This window comes from Limulus polyphemus, unplaced genomic scaffold (assembly GCF_000517525.1).
Source record: "Limulus polyphemus unplaced genomic scaffold, Limulus_polyphemus-2.1.2 Scaffold826, whole genome shotgun sequence".
Taxonomy (NCBI): Eukaryota; Metazoa; Arthropoda; class Merostomata; order Xiphosura; family Limulidae; genus Limulus; species Limulus polyphemus.
In genome coordinates, this window is record NW_013666436.1 from 78713 (window position 1) to 103552 (window position 24840).

The 24840-nt window shown below is 34.0% G+C and overlaps 1 protein-coding gene across 3 annotated transcripts in view; it reads left to right on the forward strand.

Moving 5' to 3' along the window:
- LOC106460736 (MAGUK p55 subfamily member 6-like) overlaps positions 1-24840 on the forward strand; it is a 111594-nt gene that overhangs the window by 46820 nt on the left and 39934 nt on the right. For all 3 annotated transcript variants that reach the window (XM_022387512.1, XM_022387511.1, XM_022387513.1), the window contains exons 2-7: positions 8434-8555; positions 9189-9341; positions 10155-10310; positions 12068-12143; positions 19000-19148; positions 20449-20580. In XM_022387512.1, the coding sequence (XP_022243220.1) occupies positions 8434-8555; positions 9189-9341; positions 10155-10310; positions 12068-12143; positions 19000-19148; positions 20449-20580 (788 nt within the window). The remainder of the gene's footprint in view (positions 1-8433; positions 8556-9188; positions 9342-10154; positions 10311-12067; positions 12144-18999; positions 19149-20448; positions 20581-24840) is intronic.

Consider the following 24840-nt stretch of genomic DNA (forward strand, 5'->3'; position numbering starts at 1 on the left):
AACAAACGGAGACGTAACAATACTTAGATTTTGTGTTTCTTATTTCTGGAATTTGGTATGGATGTGTTGTTGAGTTGTCCTTCATATGGTAAGAAAAAAAAAAGAGAGAGATATTCTTTGTTTGTGATTGGATAGTCTGTTATGGTGCTGATAGAGCATTCCTAGCCAGAGCTTGTGTCAGTTCATTTCCAACTTTTATATATATAACAAGAAACAGCAGCTATGATTATTGCCTTTTTAGTTCAGCATCACAGAAAAGTCGGCCTGAAAGGGAAAAGTGTCGTGATATATATGTAAAGCAAAACTGAAATTATAAGGAAAGATATCTGTGCCAACAGCAAAAAGATATATATATTTGTATATATGTATATATACCATTTCTTAAGAAAGTACAAAAGGGTGTAATTTTAAGAGGAAAATAGTAGTTCGTGGGTGAAAGTTGGATGTTTTGCTGGTGTATCAATTAAATGTTTTTTTTTATCAATAAATATTTCCACTTTGACTTCATAAATAACGTCCTTTTTATTACATTATTAATATTATTAGGTCGGTGAACGGTAGTAGGGTTTGGGAGGTTATGGGATTTAGTACCCAATCCTTGCCACCCACTTGATCTTCCTGGCTAAAATCATACCTATTATACATCCCTAACAAATGGTATAATATTTTTGTTTCTTTTGGCGCGATTATGTATCCATAATGATTTTGTTTTGTATATTTATTCATCATTGTTATATAGAGCTGAATATTTACTTACTTTTGATGCAGGAAGTTAATTATCTTCATTTATAAATATTTTAGTTCACGTGCCAGTTTTGTTTCACTTTTGGTGGTTTATATTTTTAATAATATGTTTTAATTCCATCGGAACATCGTATTAGCCTCTTCATTTTTGAGTCTGGCTAATGTTAATAAATTATGTTCAGCAAACTCGAATTGAACATTGTGATATATGGGCATATCATGGGCTTTCTACACCCTTAGCTCCTATAAAAATTTTGTAGCTTCAGTGTGTTTAAGGGTTTATTCTTAACATAAAATGTCGGTCAAAATAACTGCTAAGTGCCTTTAGTCTTTGTTATTTGCAGGACTGGGTGGGTCGCCAAAGACGTCATTTGTGTTTTCAATTAAAGGAGATCAACGTAGCATGAACAATGCTATGAATTGAAGCAGTGATCTGCTCTGGTGACGAACCATGTGATTGCCCTAGGGTGTGAGACCCCTCGTTGATATTAGTGTGGCCCTCTGTAATGTGGATGACATGTGCATCCGGGTAGTGAAAAGTTTGTATATATTATTACAAGTAGGGACTCGTGGATTGCGAGTCGAGCGCCCTAACCGCCTGGCCACGCCGGGCCTATAGTATTGCAAATACATGCACATGTTCTTGTTTTGTGTATTGATAACTGTATTAATATAAATAATGAAAAACATGATTCAAATCGCAACTGATTTTTTTTTGTGCTTGGAAATAAATTATTCAATGTTCAGTTCTTGTTTTCATTAGATAGTGTTACTTAAACACCTGTGTATGGTATTTAACAACTGTTTGACGTACATGTCAGACCTCTGTGTCTGGCAGATGTATAACAGCTGTGTTTGATATACCAGACAACAATATATGGTAGATGCTAGCAAAAACAAATATTTGAAACACATTTGAGTTTGTACAAAAAAAGAAAAATAACATATTATTTTCCTTGTTGCTACAGGGAAAAAATACTTTACTATATGAATGAATATAAAGACATAAATTATATAATTTATTTGAAGCAAAGTATGGATTCTGCTGAAAAACATATTGGCCTGCTGGCCAAAAACTATAGTAGTTCATTATATCCATACACATTTAGATATCAATAAGTAAAGCGAATGCTAACCAAAATTTTTAAAGATAGAAATTAATAAATGATGCCTTGAGAACTGTAGCACTTACCAAAACCACCACTGGTAATACCTATTTATTTTTCTTCCTACAGTTAGTTGCACATTATATGATCAGTTGTTAATACGCAATTGCTAGTACTTAGAGTCAAGGGCAACATATTTAGCACCTATATATTTATATCTTGGTATATTCTTGAACATTTGACAATTCATGGACAGACTTATGGCTAGATTAGTTTATCATAGCATTTCCAAGAGAACATATTCATATAAAAGGAATATTAAACAATATGGAGGCAAAAAATACAGCATCTCAGTGTACCTTTTGGAAGCAGAAAAACTTCTAACACAGAGTGTTTTAGACAGAAACGTGTTTCAGAACCACACCCAAAGTCATTCGGGATCAATGTTCAAATCCACAAATGAAGACTATAATTGTGGATGAGAACACTCTGACCCTAATAAATTCACATAATGAAATTGGATGTATCTTCTAGCATCATTAACAAAATATAGGCTCATAGTCTTAGAAGCTCATAAGCTTCCAGCCATGCTTCGAAATAAAATGGTTGTTTTTATAAGAAAAATGGCTGAAGAAACTGTAGTCATAGCAAATCATTAGATTTCTTACTTGCCAACTCCCCTATGCAATCTCGAAGGATGTTTATGGCTTTAACCTGGTTAAACATAGTTTTGGAAGCTGATATCCATGTTTAACTAAGGGTCTGTGGGACATTTGACAAAATGTGTGGATTAAGATTGATCTTGCTGCCTTTTGCAAAAGTTTTTACAATGTTTATTGTGATATCAGGCAATAGTACTACTCCTGGACATCAGTTTGACTACCTGGATAATGGAGGAAATAGCTCCAAGGGCATCAGGGATACCCAGACACACGTGGTTCTCATAAAGTACTATTATCTTCATTTGTTACTCTTGGATATACAAGACTGTTTAGTGTAAGCAATATTATTTAATTTATTTTGTGAGTTAATATTTAATGATTGTTTAGTTTTCGTAACAAGAGAGTTAAAAGTTAATCATTTTAAAGGTGATAGTTATAACAAGTTTGCATAGGTAATTCGGTAAGAGTCATCCATTGTGTTTGCAATTACATTGTTGTCAAGGCTTTACTAATATTGTTGATGTCACATTACTTGAACCTTTGCTATTTTTCTGGTTACCTTAACTGAGTATTGTTGAATCAGCAACGTTCACATACTTTACAGAAAATTCAAGGCCTCAGTGATCAAAGTATAAATATAGGCAATCAAAGCGAGCACAAGTTAAGAACTAAAGAAGTAGGAAAAAGTCAAGTGCAGTTCAGTCAGTAAAAATTAGTTAGCGAAAGAAAATGTGAAGTTAGCAGGTGTGTGAGTGTGCGTAGCTTGTAACAGGTGGTATTTGAAAGTGAGTTTTACAGTTTAATAAAGACAAGGAGAATAATTTGGCTTGTGAAAGGGTGTTCTAACTTAATTGAACCCATCTGTGTGGACATTGATGAAAAGGAGACAATTATTTGAAGTTCAGGATACAATTGTGGTAACCTACGGAGGAGCTAATGTAAGTGAATTATTCACTGATACTATTGTGATAAGTACAGAGAAAAATAGCTTGTCTTCTTGTCAATTTGATTCTAAAGTAATTGAATCAGCCCAAGTGGGCTTTTTACAAGAAAATATAAGTATTTAGAGTTTGAAATACAACTGTGATATCTATAGCGTAAAGAATTTTTGTACATAGTTTGACTTGTTTTAAATATATTATTTTAAAATAAGTGGATTGTGTGCTGTCCGTTTATTGTTCAAATTTATCCCCAACAAGTCACAGACACCTACTGTAGAAGAATCCTCTGCCCTGACAGTTACATTAATTAAATTGCATTTGTGTTTATAGAGCTCAGGCAGTCACGTGACATATCACATGCTCACATTATTTCATATAATTAGTGTTCTACAAATAGGTGTATAGCCGTGTGCATATGTATGTGGTTCCCTAATAATATTTCTAATCATTGTAACTTTAATCAGCAAAACAAACTTTTTGTCTCCATTTGACATCAGAAAAATACTGAAAAGGCTTATTTATCAACTCAACACTAATTACACTGGTTAACTTACCAAAATTATGTCACATACACAGTGCATTTTGTTGGTTATAAATATTTACAATGAAAGTGTAGATTGTGCTCTGTTACTGTTATTTTTTGCTGTGAGGTATTAAAGATTTTTAGTGTTAGTCTATGGAACTTTGGGGTTTCAGAAAATATATTTTTGTGGAGTTGAAAGTGTTTTTATTTCTATAATTATCATGGTTAGTTATTTTGTATATTATTCTGTTAGTGCCTTTTGTTGTTGTAGTACTTAACACCAACAATTCTATAAATCATTATCTGGGAGTATTCTTACCTTCCTGAGTATTATTAACTTAAGTATCATGCATACTGTTTTATAGCATCTGTTTTACTTACACAGTTACTGCTGCTTTAAAACAGTATATTGCTAGCTTGTTTCTAACTTGAGTTTTATACCAGCAGCTTAATGATTTAATTAATTGATTTGATTCTTAACTTTAATTGCTAACAAGTAACATGAAAAACCATACAAGGTTTTTGAATCCCCTAAAGTGAAAATGGTTGGAAAATAGAAATACAGTGTTGCAAGTTATTGTAACATCACTAGTGCAGCTTGTATCCAGAGATATAGCTAGTTCTCATTTTTGCAGAAAATATAAATTTCTGATTAACTGGGAGATTTTTGAGCAACAATTAGAAATTATTTCTTTAGAATTTATTACACACACACACACACATGTATATATATATATATAGATGTACATAAATAAATATAATGGAAAGCAAGGAAATGATTTCATGTATGTGCTGCTGGAGAAAACACAAGTTATTCAGAGTAATTTGATGGTGCTGATTACAAAAATGTAACCAGAATATGTCCATCACCTCTGGATTTTGATTTATTGTAATATCAATAGTTGATCAGTACTATGTGAAATACCATGCAATCAACTCAGTACAATAGATTTATGCTGTGAAATTAAGTTAATTTGGACAATTTAATTGGTAAAAGGCATACATTTTTGATGACTTCAAAAATTGAATGTATTGTACTGGTGTAAAATTCCAAGTATATTGTTCATATATGCTATTTGTTCTAAATATGAAATTAGCAAATTACACCACTTTTGCTTCATTTCTACACTCATCTGCTCTACTGGAGCAATCACTAAACCCTTGCATGCTCAGTTTGCTAGAACATTCGAGAAGTCTCTCGACTGAGCATAAAAGAAGTGGAGTCAGATGTCTCTCTCTCAGTTGCTTCTCACTCAACTAGTTGGTCACTTTACCATGCTCTGTGCTCAGTCTAAACAAAGGCTGATTTTCATCCTTGCATCATACCCGCGATATAATTAGATTCTGCAAAACTTTGTTTTTTGAAACCATTTAATCTCTAGTTCTATAAACATAAATTATTTTATATATTTAAAAAAATCATTTGGAATTCTGAAATGCTGGCTGCCTCCCATTCAAATAAGTGGAAAAATTACCCAAACAGTTTCTGCTAACTTTGTGGAAAGTATATTTCAGTTTCACAAAAGAAAAACATCACACACAAGGTAAAAGTGGCCTACTACCACTATTTTGAGCATTAATTTGGTAAACAAGAAAAACATTGAGCTCCACATGTGTGTTGTATAGTTTGCACATCTCTCTTGACACAGTAGCTAGATATGAAGAGAACAAGTTATAAGTGTGCCACTTGCAGTTTCCATGATATGATGTGAGCCCAAAGATAATATATATATGATTGTTATTTTTGCATGACTAATGTTTCTGAATGTTCAGGCAAAACTAAACAATACATTAAATAAAATATCCAGATATTGCATCTGCAATGAAACCAGTACCTCATGGGGATGGTGTTCCAGTGCTGCATGTGAAGAAGACAATGAATCATCTTAATCCTCTTCATCTAGTAATTCTATTCCCGGGGCACCTCAATGTAAACTGTCTCATCTGATGACAAAAGAAGAGCTGAATGATCTGACTCGTGACTTGTCTCAATCAAAGCAGCATTGGGAACTTCTTGGCTTTCGTTTACAGCAATGAAATTTATTAGCTCCAAGAACAAGAGTTTCAATTTATTTTGTGTTTCTGTACAAATGTTGATGCACTAATGAAAGAATTAGGTACTGAACATCATCCTCAGGAATGGAGACTTTTTATTGATTCATCTAAAGTTAGTTTGAAAACTGTACTTTTAGACAATGGGAACACCAAGCCATTGATTCCAATTGTTCATGCTGTGAACATGAAAGAAACTTATCAAAGCATTCTTAAATGCAATTTGTAATGGATAAATAAAATTATTAAAGAAAAAGAATAAATATCATAACTCGAAAATTATAGGTGATCGGTAATTTTCAACATGATTTTTAGAATCAGAATCATCAAATATCTCAGAAACAGTTGCAGTTGCATTTTTTCTAGTAGCAGAGAAATTTTTTGTTGTTGTTACCCAGTGTTATATGTATGATATCTTTCAAAATATAATACTTAAGAATATCACAGCGTGGTGATTTTGGCTGTAGACACATACACACAATCATGATAGTGATTACACTTGATTTTAAGGACAGGTATTTTTCTTTCTCTTACATTGATGTCTCATGAAAAAGCCCAGTTGCTACTGGTTTTGTCTGAGATATGCTTCTCACAAGTTGTGAATTTATATTTTAAGTGCCTTCATACAAACATAGATGAAATAGGATGGGCTTGGATTGACACATTAGTAAGGAATACTATTTGAATAGAATAAAAACGTTCTTTACTTATATCTATATTATTCTAGCTCATTTTAAATATTAGCAAACGGTATATCCTTTGTGTATCTTTTACTGAAATGTAAATATACAGTTTATTTAGTCTCTGCTGTTCGGATAGTTTATAACAAATGTGAGTAAAATGACAGCAATAAAAAGTGTTTTAAATTTTCCCATGTGAATTATGACAAGATATTTCTATTAAGTATGTTTTAACTTGAAAGAAAGGGTAGACAGAAACCATATATATATATATATATATACATACACACACACATATATATGGCCATGATAATTTGTCTTTTTTTGTCTTGGGTGTGAGGATAGGGAGAGTTCTCATTGAACCCCTCCTTTGAAACTGGCATTCTTTCAAGTGAGTTTATTGGGGCTACAGGCCCCAGCATACAACCCATATTTTAATCATTACATATTTCCTCACCCACTTGAACAAAGCGCATCCTCGAGCTTCAAATCAGCAAATTAGTTATACAACACTCGAGCTGCACGTTTTGCTCAATTTTAACCAACAGTTTTTATAGAAATAGTATTCTATTCTGACCAAGACTTAAACACAGGACCTAGAGCTTGCACTGGCATTCTGAGACTGGTGCTCTGCCAACTGATCCATAAGGGCTACAGTCAGGAAGTAGACAATTTCTATCTGAATCATTTTCTTTAAAAAACACACAAAAAACTGTGGCCACTCAGCCAAAAGCCATGGCTTATCCTTTTGAATTAAACCCTAGAGATGATTCCAGAGATGTTTTATGGGGCTATGTATTAACTCTGAAGAGGCCTGGTTAAGACAGTAATATGATTTCTTTGAAATCAGGCATGGATATTGTTCACAATTGGCAAGTACAGTTACTGTTGAAATAATGTTCACCTTGTACCTCTAGTGTCTAGTTTCTTATTCAACCATCACACAAAGAATAGATGAAGTAGCTATTTGCACTCTTAGAAACTAATCACTTATCATCAAAATTTATTGCTTACCTGACTGTACCAAGCAAAATGCAATCTTGGGGTTCAGTATGTATTTCGGCCCTTTCATTTAAGCAATGAGGTTCAAAAATGTTGCCCTTTCATTTAAGCAATGAGGTTCAAAAATGTTGCCCTTTCATTTAAGACTACATTGTTTGTGAATTTGTTGGATCTATGACTTTTTGGCACTTTCTTTACATCTGAGCTTAAAAATTTTATATTTATGTTTCAACTGCATTTTTGCCAATTTGAAGTTTTGTTGTATGCCACAGTGTGAAGTTTCCAACTGCACTAAATGGACTCATGTATAATAAATCATATTTTATTAAACAATTATACATATTGATTTTTTACACTTTCAGTAATCTATAATTTATCTCATATTCACTAATTAGTACTATCCTGTAATCTGGCAGTTACTTTTACTTTACTACTCTACTTCTATGACATGTCTCTATTTTTATGCTAACTTGTGGATCTTGTTGGGTGAGCTGTGTTATGTCTTTAAGGGGTGTCCTGCTACTTTTGGCAGAACAGTAGTGAATATGTTTCTTCATTATAATCTGTTCAATTCTGTGGTAGTAAAACATCTTTGAATTAAAGTGCTTTTGGTGCTCTTTAAAATATCATAAAGTTTGGAACTTATAATAAAAATGTGTTCTTAATTTAAAAGCTAGTTAATATTTGAAACCATTTTTCTTCTATTATTTTCTTTTCTGACAGCGGCTTTTCAACATGTTAGGAATAACATTGAAGGTCTTAATGGCCGATGTGGAGTACAAGACACTGACTTGATCTTCCTGAAAGGCTTGATGAGCTCACCAGTTATGAGTTCTCTTGTAAAAGTGAGTTGAAAACAGATTTATACTAGTTATCGTAACTGATGGCAGGAACCTGAATCTTTTGAATATTAAGTTCCAGACTCGTACATTATATTTGTTTTATCAATTTAAACACCCTTAAAATAATCTTTAACATTTATGTATTACATTAGATACTTATACAATGCAAAACAAAAGGGAATTATCAATAACCATGGCTGTAATTAGATCTCAAATCAGTCAAGAGATGGAGATGTAAGCTAAAAGTTTGTACTTGAAAAAAACACTGAGCCGTTATACTGTGGCTAAAAAGAAAAAGAGGTTAGGATTTTTTGTTGAATGTATCTTGTAGTTTCTATATTAAAAATCTTACTATGAGAAAGATTAACATATATGATTGTTGTTTCTTTTTGTTTATTAAAGTAAAATATTGTTAATTTTTGTTAACTGAATAAAATTAATGTTTTATAAAATAAGAAATGTAGTTGAATCCTTACAGTTTTTACTGAACAGTAAATTTAGAAGGTGTAGGAGAGAGAGGGAGGATTAGAGAAAACATTAGGCTTAGTGATACAAAAGAATAAAGAAAATACTAAACAAAAAAATAAGATGAAAATTAATTAAGACCAACAAGAAGTTTGTTTTCTTATACTGAAGATGCAGGACAGATTGGAGGAAACTGGTGGAGTTGCTGAGCCCATGGGAACAGAAAACACTGATCTTTTACATGTTGTCAGTGGTATATGTAGAGAGTTGGGTAGTAAGCCTGCTCAGGAGTTGGCTGACATTCTGCATAGTCCACACATACAGGTAATATGCTGATCTATAGTTATCGTTTTTAAATGAAACAGTTCTCCATAATATAGTTCATATAAAAATTAGGACACTGCTATAAAGAAACATTGAACAACTATTGAAGAAAGTTAATTCATGAAAGGCTCATTTATTGAAGTAAGAAGGATTGTATTTGATTATAAAAAAAGGTAAAGTTTTTGTTCATAATTATAAAATATATCAAGACATTTGAAACTAAGAAATAAAAACATCAAAAGTGCTACACTGGATAAAATTACGTTATAGACAAATATAAACATATTTTAACATTGGGGTAAAAACAGATTGGTAAGTAGCTGTAAAATGATCAACACAATAAGGATTTATAAATAAAATAACAAGATTAAAGTCTCAAAACAACCTGTTTGTTAACATGATTTTTTCATTACATAGTATTATAAATTGTTTGTTAGTTTTTAATTAAGAACAAAGCTACACGTTAGGCTGTCTGTGCTCTGCCCACCACGGGTATTGAAACCCGGTATCTAGTGTTGTAAGTCTGCAGACATAACCATTGTGCCATTGGGGAGCAGTATTATAAATAAAGTACCAAGTATTAGTAGTTGTTACAAATTATGAGGTAGATTTATATTTCTATATCAAGTTAGCTATCCCAGTTACAACTTATAGTGTACATGAAAGCTAACATTTGTTTGCATGCACTTGGTTTTAATTTTTTTAATTTTTTAGTTGAAACTATTTTGTAGTTCTGTAGGTTAGATATATTTGTTTCTTGATGACAGGATATACAAAATATGTATTCTATATCTGTTTTTTGTTTATTTTCAGGCATTGATAGAAGCCCATGATAGTATTGCCACCAAAAGCTTTGAAGCACAGGCTCCTGCTGAAACCTTGCCATTTCTTCTTCCACCAGCTGCTAATGGAATGACAGGAGAGGCCATTCGCATGGTTGGGATAAGTAAGCAACTGAATGAACCATTGGTAAGTTATGAATAGCATGAAAAATATTTCTCAATGGGCTTTATGTGGTAAACTGCTAATGCTATTAGTTTGAAATAATATAATGTTGCTTATGAATCACTTGGTGTCATTTTGTCTTATTATAATGAGATAATCAACAGGTAGAATCAAAGCTCATTTATTTTGTTAATAAATGTTATGTGTAAACCAGGCCTTGACAAATCCTGGATGCCAGGTTGCCATGGTGACTTAAAATTTCATTGTGGCCCCTAGTATTTTCGCCCATTTTATTTATGCATAGGGCTGTGCTAAATAGAACTTGAATCTAGAACAGTTCTGGACTCTTGGAAGTCTGGAACTATTTTTGAATTCTTTGAGTCCTAAATAAAACTTTGTTTCCAGGATTTTAATGGTGGATTCAGCTCTTCTTCACATTTTTTCAGGAATGAAGCTCTGAGGTTGCACAACATGTTACTAATTTCACACCGTTTTTTCTTCTTTCTCTCAATTCAACCAAGCAATGCATGTGTTTAGACTCAGACGGGTCCAAAAGCAGTTAGTTCAGGCAATACTCTCAAATGGTTGTTGATATCATGTGACATGTGAGCATGCACTCATTGCTGTAAAAGTAAATAAATATACGTAACCCCCACTTCCCGGTACAAACAGTAATGAAGTTAAGTTAGGCACACTTGGCTCTTGAGTTTTTGGGCTGTCTCCTAGACCTGAGAATACTTCTCTGGCCTGGTATAAACAGAACATGATTAATCATTGAATAAAACATGCAAATATACAACAATAAAGCAAAAGGTTTCTTAGTTAGGAAGAGATTGCCAACTGTCTGTCCTAAAACAAATATTATGTTTCTTATTAGTGGAAAGTAGATTTCAAAATCTAAACCTATTTCTAATTTCATTGGACCACAAAGATTATTATTTATGTACTATTGGATAAGCAAGTTTGAGAACTGAAATTCACCTTTATGTTTTTTGCACAGGTTACTAATTTTCATAATTAATCATTTCTTATTTTATTGATTGGATAAAATATATCAGAACTTGCAGTAAACTTTTGAGTTTTAATAATGATTCAACATTTTTGAAAACCTATGTCTATAAATGGATTAATTTCATTCTTTTCATAAACAGTAGATTTTATAAATATGAGTTGATTTAAATATTGAATTAGGTGTTTTGAAAAAATATACAGAAATGTCTTTTGTTATTACTGAATTAGCAGATTCTAGAACCAAGATTTTTTTAAATACATGAATTAGCATATTTTAGAAATGATTTTTTTATCACTGACTAATTCGACTCTAGAATTAAAAGTTTTCATACCAGGATCTATATATATTCTATAACTTTGTAAACTTTCCCTTTATGGGGATTTTAATTACAATATATTCTCATTGATAATAACAAGTGCATATATATTGCAAAATCTTTGAAGATATTAAATGATAGTTTGGGATAAAATTTGATTAAGTCATTTCAAAAATTGTACCTAATGAAATGATTATGAAGCATTAAGTACACATACATTGTTTTTAATGCACAATAACTGAGCATACATGAATTATTTACTGTTTTTAAGCTCTTCCTCTTGTAAGTAAATTGCAAAAACAAAGTATGTTTGTACTAAAATTATGAAACACTTCATTTCTATAGGTTTTAATTCCATTAGGTCATAGAAACATGTGCACATTCTGTTCACTATATAGGTTGTGATTTAGCTGAGGTTACCTCATGTTTGCTTGTGAATTTATTTTTTGATAGGGTGTTACTGTCAAAAGTGAAGGTGATAATCTTGTAATAGCAAGAATTCTTTCAGGAGGCATAATTGATCGGCAAGGTATGTGAAAAAATTTTGATATAAAATATATGTTTTCAAAGTGGTTAATATTTTAATATCTATTCTGAATTTATCTTTTATATGCAAGTTGCAATAATACATGTTCAAAAAACCTGTTCAGTTGACTTACTTATAGCTACCTGAATGGTATTACTGCATGTTGTGCAAGTACATCAACAGCAATGTCCTTCATTGGTAGATCAGATGATATTTTAAGGTTACACAGCCTCACCTATGTTAAAATGAAAATTACAAGTCATATGGGTATTGCTAACCACTCTGGATAAATATGAAATTTCTTGTGAAGGAATGCTGGATTTAAGTCAGTTTGGTACTTTGGTACTTTTTGAGCAGCTGAAGATAGAAGTACAAGCAATCATCCCATGTCAATAATGCAGGTACACACAATGCAGCATTTCATGGGTGTCAGAGGTCTTACTGAGATAGTTTCTGTCACAATACTGTACAAGGTGGTAACATCAAAACATTTGCAAGAAAGAAAGAAGCCTGTAGCAGCAGCTGCAGTGACTTCACCTTCAAAAGACCATCCTACCCAGCCATCTACATTATGCTGCCAGTTTTACAGTGACACATACATCTCAAGCATGTGATGCAGTCACACTGGTAGCCAGTGAATGGTTAAAGTTATCCCATTCCTTCAGTGGTCTGTATATCAATGTCTCAACTTATGCCACTGATGCCTCTGCTAGGATATTACCCTAGAAGAAAGGAGCAAAGTATCTGCTTGTCATGTGGAACATTGAGTCATTTTTGAGCAAACTGCTCATACCTTACCATGTGGCAATGTAGACAAGGCTATTAGTTTTAACCAATGGTGCAACAGGTGCAGAAAAGCCAAGAGAAAACAGTTAATACTGCTGCTACAGCTCCAGGAAACTAGAGGAGCAAGTTGGGTCTAGTAACCAACTTGTGGGAATACAGTAAATAACTTTCACCAAATAGTGTGGTAGTCAGCCCAGCCCAACCCTTTTGGGGCTGTTTGGATCTTGTTATGTGCCTGTTGAAGTATGAGGAAGAGATATAGAGTTCTTGGTTGACATAAGAATGGCCAGAACACTGTTACATCTCAAGATATATCATGTGATCTGAGCAATACCACCACTTGGACCAGTTAACACAATTTTTTTTCTGGCAAATTAAAATAAATTAGATGTTAATGGAGAGGTCATACTCCAATTATGCCTAGAAGATAGTCAGAATGAAGATAGTCATTTCTAACCATGATTCTGACATCAGTAACCTTGGGATGGATGTACTGTAGAGCTTATCAGTTAGTTTTGCTTATACAACTAGTGAACTAATGTTCCATGGTATAATTATCCATTTTTGACAAGATTAACCCCAGGATCAGTGGATTGAACAGATGTACTCCTGTGTACAGAAGTGGTGTTCTGTGGTTTACCACAAAGTTGGTCTAATGCATTGGTGACATGTAACACAGTGATAGATCCAATATACGAAATGCATTGTTTCCTGTCTAGAGTGCAGGTAGTTTTAGCTCAGACCATGATTTATCTGAGGAAGGATGAAGTCCCAGTGTTGTCCTGCAATTATGGACAATTGATTATCCATCTATGTGCTGGGATGTTTATATGCATGGTAAGCAAAGTGGAAGTAACTCATGCTAGTGGAAATGGTAGGGTTGCATCCATTGTACCATATGCAAAACTATATACATAGTTACAAACACATTTGAGATCGCTAGTTGAGTATGCTCATTAACTTGTTGGGGAATGTACCACTGTATTTACAGAACTGGATGGCCAGTTGGGTTGAATAATAGTCACACAACATCACATAGATACATGTGATGCACATCCAACTGAACAGCCACCATGCAGCTTTTTTGGAGCATAAGAGATGTAGCCAGTACTGAAGTACAACATATTTTTAAAGATAGAATCATACAACTTTGTCCCCTGGTGGGACAGTGATAAGTATTCAGATTTATAATGCTAAAATAAGGGGTTTGATTCCCTTTTGTAGACACAGCAGATAGCCTGATGTGGCTTTGCTATGACAAAACACACACACACACACACATACAACTTCCAGAGATTGTTTGGTCATGAAGAAGGAAGGAGATATGCCCAGGTTCTGTATTGACTGTAGAAGGGTGAATGTGGTAACTTGCACTGGCACCTTTCCATTACCATGAACAAATAAATGTATGTATTTTTTTATTTTAAGGGCCTGTTAGTTCAGTACATTAGACTTGGCATCCAGATATTGATAAATCAAGCTGGATGATGGCAAAAGACTTAAGACTGATTTAAATACAAGAGATGGCTTGTACAAGTTTTACAGCGTGCTATTTGGCCTGTGTAATGCATCCACCACTTTCAAGAGGTTAATGGAGCATACACTAAAGGGACTGTGATAGAAGAAGTGTCTGATGTATGACTTGTTTGTTTTTTATTTTTGTTTGTTTTTGAATTTCGCGCAAAGCTACACGAAGGCTATCTGTGCTAGCCGTCCCTAATTTAGCAGTGTAAGACTAGAGGGAAGGCAGCTAGTCATCACCACCCACCGCCAACTCTTGGGCTACTCTTTTACCAACGAATAGTGGGATTGACCGTCACATTATAACGCCCCCACGGCTGAAAGGACGAGCATGTTTGGTGTGACAGGGATTCGAACCCGCGACCCTCAGATTGCGAGTCGAGTGCCTTAACCACCTGGCCATGCCGGGCCCTGATGTATGACATTGACATCTTAGTGTTTGGTTGCATATTTGAGTCTTTGGCTGAGAACCTGAAAATTATATTCCAGCATATAGAAAACAGGCAGTCTTGAAACTTAAACCAGAAAACTGTGTGCTCATGTGCATGGAAGTGAAGTTTCTTGGTCATTTTGTGGGTGAAGGAGAAATCTCTGAGGATCTTGTTAGTTTGGTTTCAACCCATGCCCAAACAAGAATTCTAGAGTTTACTTAGGTTTGCATCATATTAATGATTGTTTTCCAAGATTACCTCACCATTATTGGATTTTACTAAACTAGAGATGCACTTCAGTGAAGTGAGGAATGGATGCAAGCATTCCAGTCCCTGAAGTTTGCTTATATAGAAGCACCAGTGTTGATATATGCACAGCAAAATTGTGAGTTCATGCTTCATGCTTGACATTGGTGCCAGCAGTAGTAGAATTAGGGCAGTTTAAGGGTGGAGTATAAAGTTGAATTGCATACAATAATCATATTCTCATGGCTCCTGAATATTGATATGGTTGATTAGATAGGGATGATAACATGCTGGATAACAGCTTTTGAAGAGCATGGTTTCATCATGCATTATCACCTGGGCCCACAACACGGCAACACAGAATGATTTTCCTGCTGCATGGTGAGACCTTGTCAACTCATTGAATGTCCTGATCCTGGACACCATGTGAGAGTTAAGATAATTTCTTCTATAGTGATGACAAGCCATACAGTAGGAGATTCCACTAGTGGATGGTTGGAGTTTAGAAAGGTGAGGTGTACCATTGTTATCAACCACCGAGCAGTGGTTTTCAGCATGTGTAACAGATAGTGGTCTCCAGAGCTTTGAGGCACGAGATCCTCCAGACTTCGTTTAATGAGGTTACCAAGGTCTTACATGCACTTGTGCTAATGTTCAATGATGGATGCATTCAAGTCAAGACATTCAGTGCTGGTGTGGCACTGTATGGTGTTTGCCATCCAGAGAAAAAAGTTGGCCTAAAGAGGATAAACTCCAGCAAATAATTGTTGGTCTTCTTCTGCAGAGAATAATCCTGGGTATTGCTGGTTCACTCCCAGATATGGAACAAGATCAACTGTGTATATTTGTATTTATCAGCTACTTCACAAAGTGGACCAAGGTTAATCATTGGTAAATACTCCTACACAGTCCTTAGCTTATGTGCTAAGGAGCACTGGATAGCCCAGCTCAGAACACCTGAAGAGATCCACACAGATCAGGGAGCTAACTTTAATAACAAACTGTTCTTGGAGTTATATAAAGTGTTGGGTGAGGTGAAGACATGCATTTCACCTTATTACTCCCAGTCTGATGGTTTAGTGGAATGGGTAATACAGATTGTCAAGTATATGCTTGCTAAGTTTGTTAACCCCAACCAAACTGACTGGGACAAACACACTACATCATGATGGCATACCACACAACTGAACAGAGATTAACAGGTTGTTCACAGAATATGCTCATGTTCAGCCTACAAGTTTTGCTCCATGCAGATGTGATGTATAATCTTCCAGCTAGAGTGGATGTCCCACAATTTCCACAAGAATATTTAAAGTGTTTAAGGTTTGCATTAATTAATGCACATGAGTTTGCATGCAAACAGCTAGGAAAAGGCACCATGTGACAGAAGAGGTGCTATGATTAGACAAATGTACCAAAGTGGAGATTGAGCATGGCTTTGGTATGTACAAGCAGCCTCTTAGCTCCAGCTGGATTGGACCTCACCATGTGCTAAAAATAATTGGACTATCAATGTATGAGTTACAGCAGTTGAGGGGCACATGCAAGTATGTAGTGCATGTCGACCAGCTGTGTCCATATGTGACAAATGAATTTAAGATAAACTGGCTTGACAATAGTCAGAAGAGGAAGTAATCGAATCAGGTGAATATGAAACCATTATTTTATCCCGCTCTACCCCTGAAAATGAGAAGGAAGGAGCTGAAAGTACTTATCAGGCTGTTCAGGATGAGTCAGATGGGGAAGAACTAGATCTAGAGTCAAGACACAATTCTGACTGTCCACCGAACTGCTGCCACTGACCTCCTAGTTGGTATAGCTGGGATTAAATCTCATAAAATGGTATTTATAAATAAAATCATTATTCATACAACAAATAAAATATTTCTGGACTTTATCAGTACTGGCTAGCTTCTGTTTTTGTTATAAAGACTTCTGGTTGCTAGGAGAGAGAAAAAGGATTTCATATGTCTGCAAAAGATGAAGACAATAGAAAGAATACCAGACATTTAAGTTAGTCTAACGTTCTAGTGTGGTATCCTACAATCATTCTTGTTATATACATTTAAGGAAGATAAATCCCAACTCGCATTAACTTGTACAGATCTCTGTGCTACCTCTTCAAATCAGTATGAACTTATTCTAGGAGAGCATGGTACAGAAAAAATAGTAAAGCATTTGTAAGCCTTTCAGACATTCATTATGGTATATAACCTTTTTCTAAGCTAGAGGATAGTACAAGTTTATGACTTTCCCACATCAGGTTTACAATAATGTCACTATCTAGAAAAAAATATGATTAAATACTTAGATAGAATACATACATTTTGTAATTTTATAAAGCTAATGATATAAGGTTTTATACATAGAATTTAGGCATTTACTTGAGCAGGATCAAATTTAGCTCTTTAATAATTCAATTAAAATTCTTCATGAAACTTTGAAAGAGTTTATTGCTTATGGAGTTTATATATATATAGTTTACCACTGGGTTCTTCTAGAGTCTAGACATTAGTTATGGATCAAGAGGCAAATGCAACATACCTTGAAAACTTACAAAATGCAGTGATATTTGACACAAGACATGTGCTGACTAATTTAGCATCTACTATTATATATTTATAATATTGTGGTTTGTAAGCAAACCATGGTCTTCTAACCATGGTTTTCTAGTATTATCTTGTTCTAGTAATTTCAGCCCTAACTTCTGTAGTAGCATAGAATTTCTCTAAATTATTGATTATTTAGTTTTCAATCTGTCATGGTGACAACATGGTTCAGGTTTTCTAGTATTATCTTGTTCTAGTAATTTCAGCCCTAATTTCTGTAGTAACATAGAATTTTTCTAAATTATTGATAATTTAGTTTTCAATCTGTCATGGTGACAACATGGTTCAGGTTTGCTAGTATGTATGCTGTCCATAAAGATATTTCACTGCTGTACAATGAGCCTGGTTTAAGCAAGTTGAAACTAGAATATCCTTTGCTGGCTGATTATGATATCAACTGAAACTGATGACTAACAAATACTGCCAGGGAACAGATGTCACCAGGTGATGCTGTCCACTGGACAAAGAAAGCAAGTTAATGTTTGGAATCTAGGTGCACTTTCTTGACACAACTCTCACTTTGTCTGGCTGCAGTAAATATCTATTTTTGGCTTGGAGAACTTTGTATTTAATATTGTGGTATTCTAACTCAAGAGAAGGAACTCTTCAAACTGAACAGTATTAGAAAGGAGAGGAAGAACTGTCTGCTGTATTGTTTGTTTGTTTAAAACTTGTCCAGGTTGTTATTTACACAGTTTATTTACTCAGTTGAAGTATCTTGGCCATAAGAATTTAAGTAAATCTTCTTGGTGAACTCTGCAGTTATTGTAGAAGATTCTATTTGATACTTGCCAGGAAAATGGTTTTTAACTAATAGTACTACAGTATCATGAAGTGACAACTAAGTAGATATAGCTTTTTTTATATTGTCATCATTGCATTAAATAAATTACCTTTATGGAAAGTAAATAAAATTATGCTAATTTTCATAGTTGTGATGTGAAAACAAACGTATTTAGAAAGTGTACGTTTTGAAAAATGAGATATTATCTTTTTTTTTTATAACACTGTTGAGCTGTAACTAAAAATTGCAGTGTGTTCTACAATCATGGCTGATGATTTTCTTATATAAAACCACTACACTATAAACCATTGATAACCCCTGACATAAGTAATATGACTGAAATTAGGACCTGAAAAACTTAGTTGTGTAAGTGATAGCATAATTAAGTAATCTGAAAATTATATATATATAATGAAACACAGATTTATGTTAATTCCTTTAATATTTGTTTCATTTTTTCACTGTAGTTTTTATATTTTTAGGTCTCCTTCACGTTGGTGATAATATAATGGAAATTAATGGGGTTGAGGTTCACACCCCTCAACAACTTCAGGAACAGCTTAAGAATATTGATGGAAGTATAACATTTAAGATTATGTCTGCATACCAAGACAGTTTTCCTTCCTCACGTGTAAGTTGTTTTCAGAATATATAATAAACTTGTATATTCTAGCTTCATTTTTAAACTTATTCAAAAACTTGGAAATAACTTTATAAGGATCTCTAACTGCTTTAGTCTCATACTTCTTTTTACTGGGAAAAAAATTGCACTTTAATTTCTGCATATTTTTAAGGTTTTAAAACATATGTAAAAATTAGTATTTAATTGTATATGTATTATACAAAGAAACTATTAAATAGTTACTTTTCAGAAATGCTGTCTTTTGAAATTATTAATACTAGTATTATCTTTGAGAAACAAGTTCATACAAACATAGTCAAATACATCAGCAATCATGTTGGGTATTAACAGTAGATGTAAAAAAATATTTACTATTGGTGTATGTATCTTGTTTATGATTCATCACTTTTTTTTTACAAAATTAATGTAAAATGTTTTTGCCTTTGAACAAACTTTAAAATTGCTTAACTGTAGTTAGAGTGATGTGCTATTAATTATGTCATGTGTTCTTTCCACATTGTGTAAAAAAATGTTTTGTTTTTCTACTTATACTCATTTATTCCTGGTGAAAAACAATTTATGTTAATAGCCTTGATCTATCTCTTACATATCCCAGATGAGCTTTTTACTACTGCACAAAATTCTGATTTAATTGTAAGAAATGTTCAATGTTAGTGGATTATCTAATACAGCTTGTGTTGCATTTATGTAGGCACTGATGGGCATATTTTATATTATTTATTTTATCTAGATGTAGATTGATATTAGTTTCTTTCAAAGTAGATATTTCATACAACATTCACTTTCATATACTTAAAGAATCATTTTAGTCCTATGAACTTTATGAGGTTATAGGCTTAAATTTACTGAAGCCTGAAATGCAATATACTGTTCTCATTGTTCATTTCTATTTATTTCAAAGGCCTACTTGTGTTAGAAACTGAAATTTATATAATTATAACAGTCATCATATACTAAAGAGAGCATATGTATGTGGAAAAAATGTATTTTAAAACACATAAAAACATCATTTGTATGCTCTGGCATGGTTTGTCGATCCTAGTTCATTTCTACTAAAAATATAATAGACCTATGTTTTACTCATATATTCTTTGAAATTGAAACTTATGTAAGAATTTAGCTTGTTATTCATAGCAAAACAAAATGTTAGGTGCCACTGAAGTATGCACTGCTTCAATTTACAACACTATCAAGAACAACTGTCATATAAAGGTAATGTATATAGGTAACAGGAATTTGTAACTATATATGGAATCATATTTGTAAATATAACTTTGTTTTGTTACAGTGCTATCTCAAAGCTTTGTATAATTATGATCCCAGCAAGGACAACCTTTTACCATGTAAAGAAATAGGACTAAGTTTCAAGCAAGGAAATATATTAGAAATTTTGAATCAACAAGACCCAAACTGGTGGCAGGTAAATATGAAACCTTTAAGTTTTCTGTGTGATTTACAGATCTGACCTCTGCTTGTATATTAATTGCTTCAGTGCAATTATATTTTTAATTTAATAAATTGTCATGTAACTGGATGTATTTATCTTTTATCTTCATCACAGAAGACATTTTTTGCAAAGATCTGTCCATTTATTATTATTTCTAAAAAAAAGTATTCCATAATACAGTTAGTTGTATTAAGTGCATGCTATGAGCTTTTTTTATGTTATATTTTTCGATATGATATCCATATCCACTCACAAAATAATTTTCTCAATTAGTACTATCCTCTATTGGTGCAAGTTTTCACTACTTGCTGTTAGCCTTCTACCTCCCATTTCTGCAAATGTAAATGATTATGCAGCAACTCTCCACTAATAGGAGCATGACACAACTCCTATTGTAACAGCACCCTCTCCACATTTGCACTTAATAATCACTTTTTGATTGGCAATAGTATGGAACAGACATGCTTCATTTTGCTCTCAATTTCTCAACATTTTCCTTTATACTACAGATGTAGCTTTTCTTTACTATGTTTTTGTTATTTCTTTATTTACTTGAGCATTTTTCCTTTTCGCTAGTTTATTGTGGATCCAACTTTGCAGCAAGTGGTGCCTGACCAGGTATACTTTTGTTTTGTTGAAAATTTGCACTGCTTATCCTGTGACCATGTTCGATGGCAGTTATGTTATAGCTCTTCCTATCACAAACCTGATGTACAATTCCAGATGCTGCCAGATGTTGGTTGTTTGCCTCCATTCAAGTGTCATCTATGCTGAAACAATTATGTTGCAGGATTAGATTATGTATACTGTAGAGATTGGGTGTTTCGTAGGCCTGCTAGTAGTTCTCTTTAGTAGTCTTTTGCTTCATAAATATGTTTGTCCCAGACTGTACACTCATGTACACATGTGTAAAGCAAACAGGGATTGCTGCCCATCTCTGATACTCCATGGCTTTGAACCTCTTGCTACTGTAGATCTGACATATAATTCTAGATGCTGTTGGGTGTTGGTTGATTGACTCTGTTATTGTAGTAGCTCTGCTTTTCAAAATAGGGTATTGTGGTCACCTGTTGCATGTGGACTCTCTAACAAGTTTTTCCTTCTTTCTTCTAGTGGAGAATGGGAGTCCTTGCCACTTACTATTTCCTAGTTGCTGGGGTGGTGGACCATGGAGGCTTGTCCTCCTGAGTGATGCATCATGCCACTTAGTTTAGAATAGGATGGTGGCATTCTGCATGTATCAATGATGTATAGAACTTCCTACCACAGATCTGATGTACAATTGCAGATACCACCCGGTTATGGTTGTAGCACTACACTGTATATTAATGTATATATATCTGACAGATTGCTTTTTCCCACTGTGGCATTCCTCCTTCCTACCATTCTTTGGATGTACATTCCTGGTGGGTCTGGTGTTAGTTGTAGATGGCCCAGTCATGATTAGAATCATGTGTTGATGGCATGACTCCCTTCCTACTGCAGACCTGATGTACAGTTCCAGATTCCACCAGGTTTTGGTTAAAGCACTTTGTCGTGTTACGATTATATATATATATCTTAGTTTGCCTCTTAGACTGAGATGTTCCTCCTACCTACCATCCCCCAGTTGTGGTTCCCGTTTGGGGGGGGGGCAGATGTTGGTTGGAGATGGTCCAGTTAAGTAAATCCTCACATCACATATGTTCTGACCAGTATCCCTCCTCCTACTGTGGACTGAATGAAAAATGCCAAATGCCACCAGGTTTTAGAATGGAGATTATACATTTGCATGAATATGAAGCTTATTATTATTATAGGTATAGTATGTAGGTTTACTAAGCGTTTTGTACCTTCTTGTTTTAATACAGAATGTTTCAAAAGTTGTTAGTTATTCAGGTTATTGCACCTTTCAAATAACACATTTGTCAAGAAATTTGTTAAGTTGCTTTGTTTAAGCTACCTTTGTTATTTGTCATTCCCTTGATATAACACTTGGTCTATTCTTATGCATGAACATATAAAGCAGTGTCCTTCAATGGTAAGTTAGGTGATACCTCAAGGTTAAGACCTCCCTTAAGTTTAATGGGAATGACCTGTAACATGGGTAGTACTACTCACCCTGGGTAAGTTTTATACCAAAGTCTAACTAAATAACATAGGATTTATTCAGACTGGAATAAGATCTGAAACAAGGCAGGTAGGAGAAAAAGTAGTTTTGATCCAATAAAAGTGACCATTTCAAAGCAAGCACAGACACTGTGCTTGTGCTTGTAAATAATAAAAACTATTCATTGAATATTTATACAACTTTATCCATTCTCAATTTACCTCTTATGAATACAACAGTTACTCCAAGAACTCAGAATTACTTTGTAATAAATACCTTGCTCAAATTTTTCTTTATTCTACAGAACTGTCTTGTTTGTCACTCTAAAAAAAATCAGTTTGACCTGAAAGTACATTCTACAAAATGGATAGGAAAGAGAAACTTTTGGTGCCATGACCACAGAATATCTTATTGTGGAGTTTCTGCTGATGTGTATGTATTGCTCTTTAGTACAACTCTTGAGTTATTAATTTCAGAAAGCCTTTGTTTTTGAGGAAATGATATTTTACACAACTTGAAAGATTTATGACCAAAAAGAAGAGTCATCACTAAAGAGAAGTAGCTATTTGAGAGAATTTTTGAGTCTGAGAGAAGTTCTCTTCTTTATGTAGGACTTTTGCAATGCTACAAATGTCCATAACTTCTTTCTAATTGCAGCCTACAACTCAGGAAGGAGAGCTGTCAATGTCTAGCGCACCATGCTCCTCCCTGAGGATTGACCTCAGTATGAGTTAAGCTGAGGGTTGTATCACTGGTATGGCAATGGAATAGTCTGTACAGCCGGAGTGATTTAATCCCAGCTCTGGTTGAAGCCACCCAAAGAAGACAGGAGAGACTGGAGATGCCATTGGAGAAAGATATTCACCAACAGGAGCCCCTTCACCAGCATGTGAGATGGCAGGCATCAAATGGTCAATAGTGGTGAACCATGGTGTAGTTGTGAGCATTCTAAATTAGAAGGTATCTTAGGTGACCATAGATCATGGTTGCTTTGTCACTCTGGAACAGGGACCAATTACTCATTTAAAAGTTGGACTCCCTGAGCATGTTATACCCACAACATTCAGGACATTTTAGTCATGTTATGCCTAAGAGTTCATGAGGGAAAGTTCTGCCTACAACCACAGGTGCATATGTGCAAGTTAAAACATATTTTGCTCCTGAAATTCAAGGGTGCAGAAAAGGAAGATTTGGACCATCTCCTGAAGCAGTTCAAACGGGTAAACTGCTTGCAATGAAGGGTTTATAGAGCAGGCTGACCTTGAACCTGGACTATCCAGCCCTAGTACTTGAAAGGTATAGCATTGTGACTGTGAGACAGTCATTGTCGAGTTGCTCTGAATATTCTACCTGATGGAAAATTGTGCAATCCATTGTGTCAAGTTAAAAGAAGGGTACCATAGAGAACTTGGCCACTCACACAAATGATCTTTGCCATTTCCATGGTAAAGCATACCATGGAATGGCTTCAGTGCATCATGAGAACATCCTCATTGATGATTTTGTGGAAAGGCACCACTAGTGTATGAGAGATATTCTCATTATTGCCAAGTCAATTTCTGTAGTGAAGGAATGAAGTAGTGACATCAAACTGGTTGTATGAGAGTAAGAAATCTGAAGCAGTAGATATACCTCAAACAGACTGTCCTACCCAGACTCTTACATAGTACCAAGGTTTAGTCTTAGGTTAACCATCTACCCAGAACTACTATATGAGCTTTGTCCCAGACCTGGGAGATTATTAGAGACACTAAAAAAAGCTAGTCTATGATCCACCACATCTTTAGAGGTGAGGGTGAAGATATTCAGACCTCATCACTGCTGTTGAAGTTAATGTGTACTTTTAATTTATTCTGTTTTTTCCTTCATTCTTTATGTTTTACTTGGTTTAATGGGTCTATTGTTATTACTGTCTATGCAATAAGGTGACAATTTCGTTTACATGAAAATGTATATTTATTATGTATATATGTGTGTTAATCTTTGAATTTTTGTTGAGCATTATAATCATTTAAGGATTTACTTTTATTGAAATGGAGTGTGAAATAATTTTGGTTTTCTTTTGTTTACTATGATTTTATGATGAAAGGTTTCTTATTGCACTGTTGTAAATCATTTTTAAGCTATATTATTGTTAAAGGGTT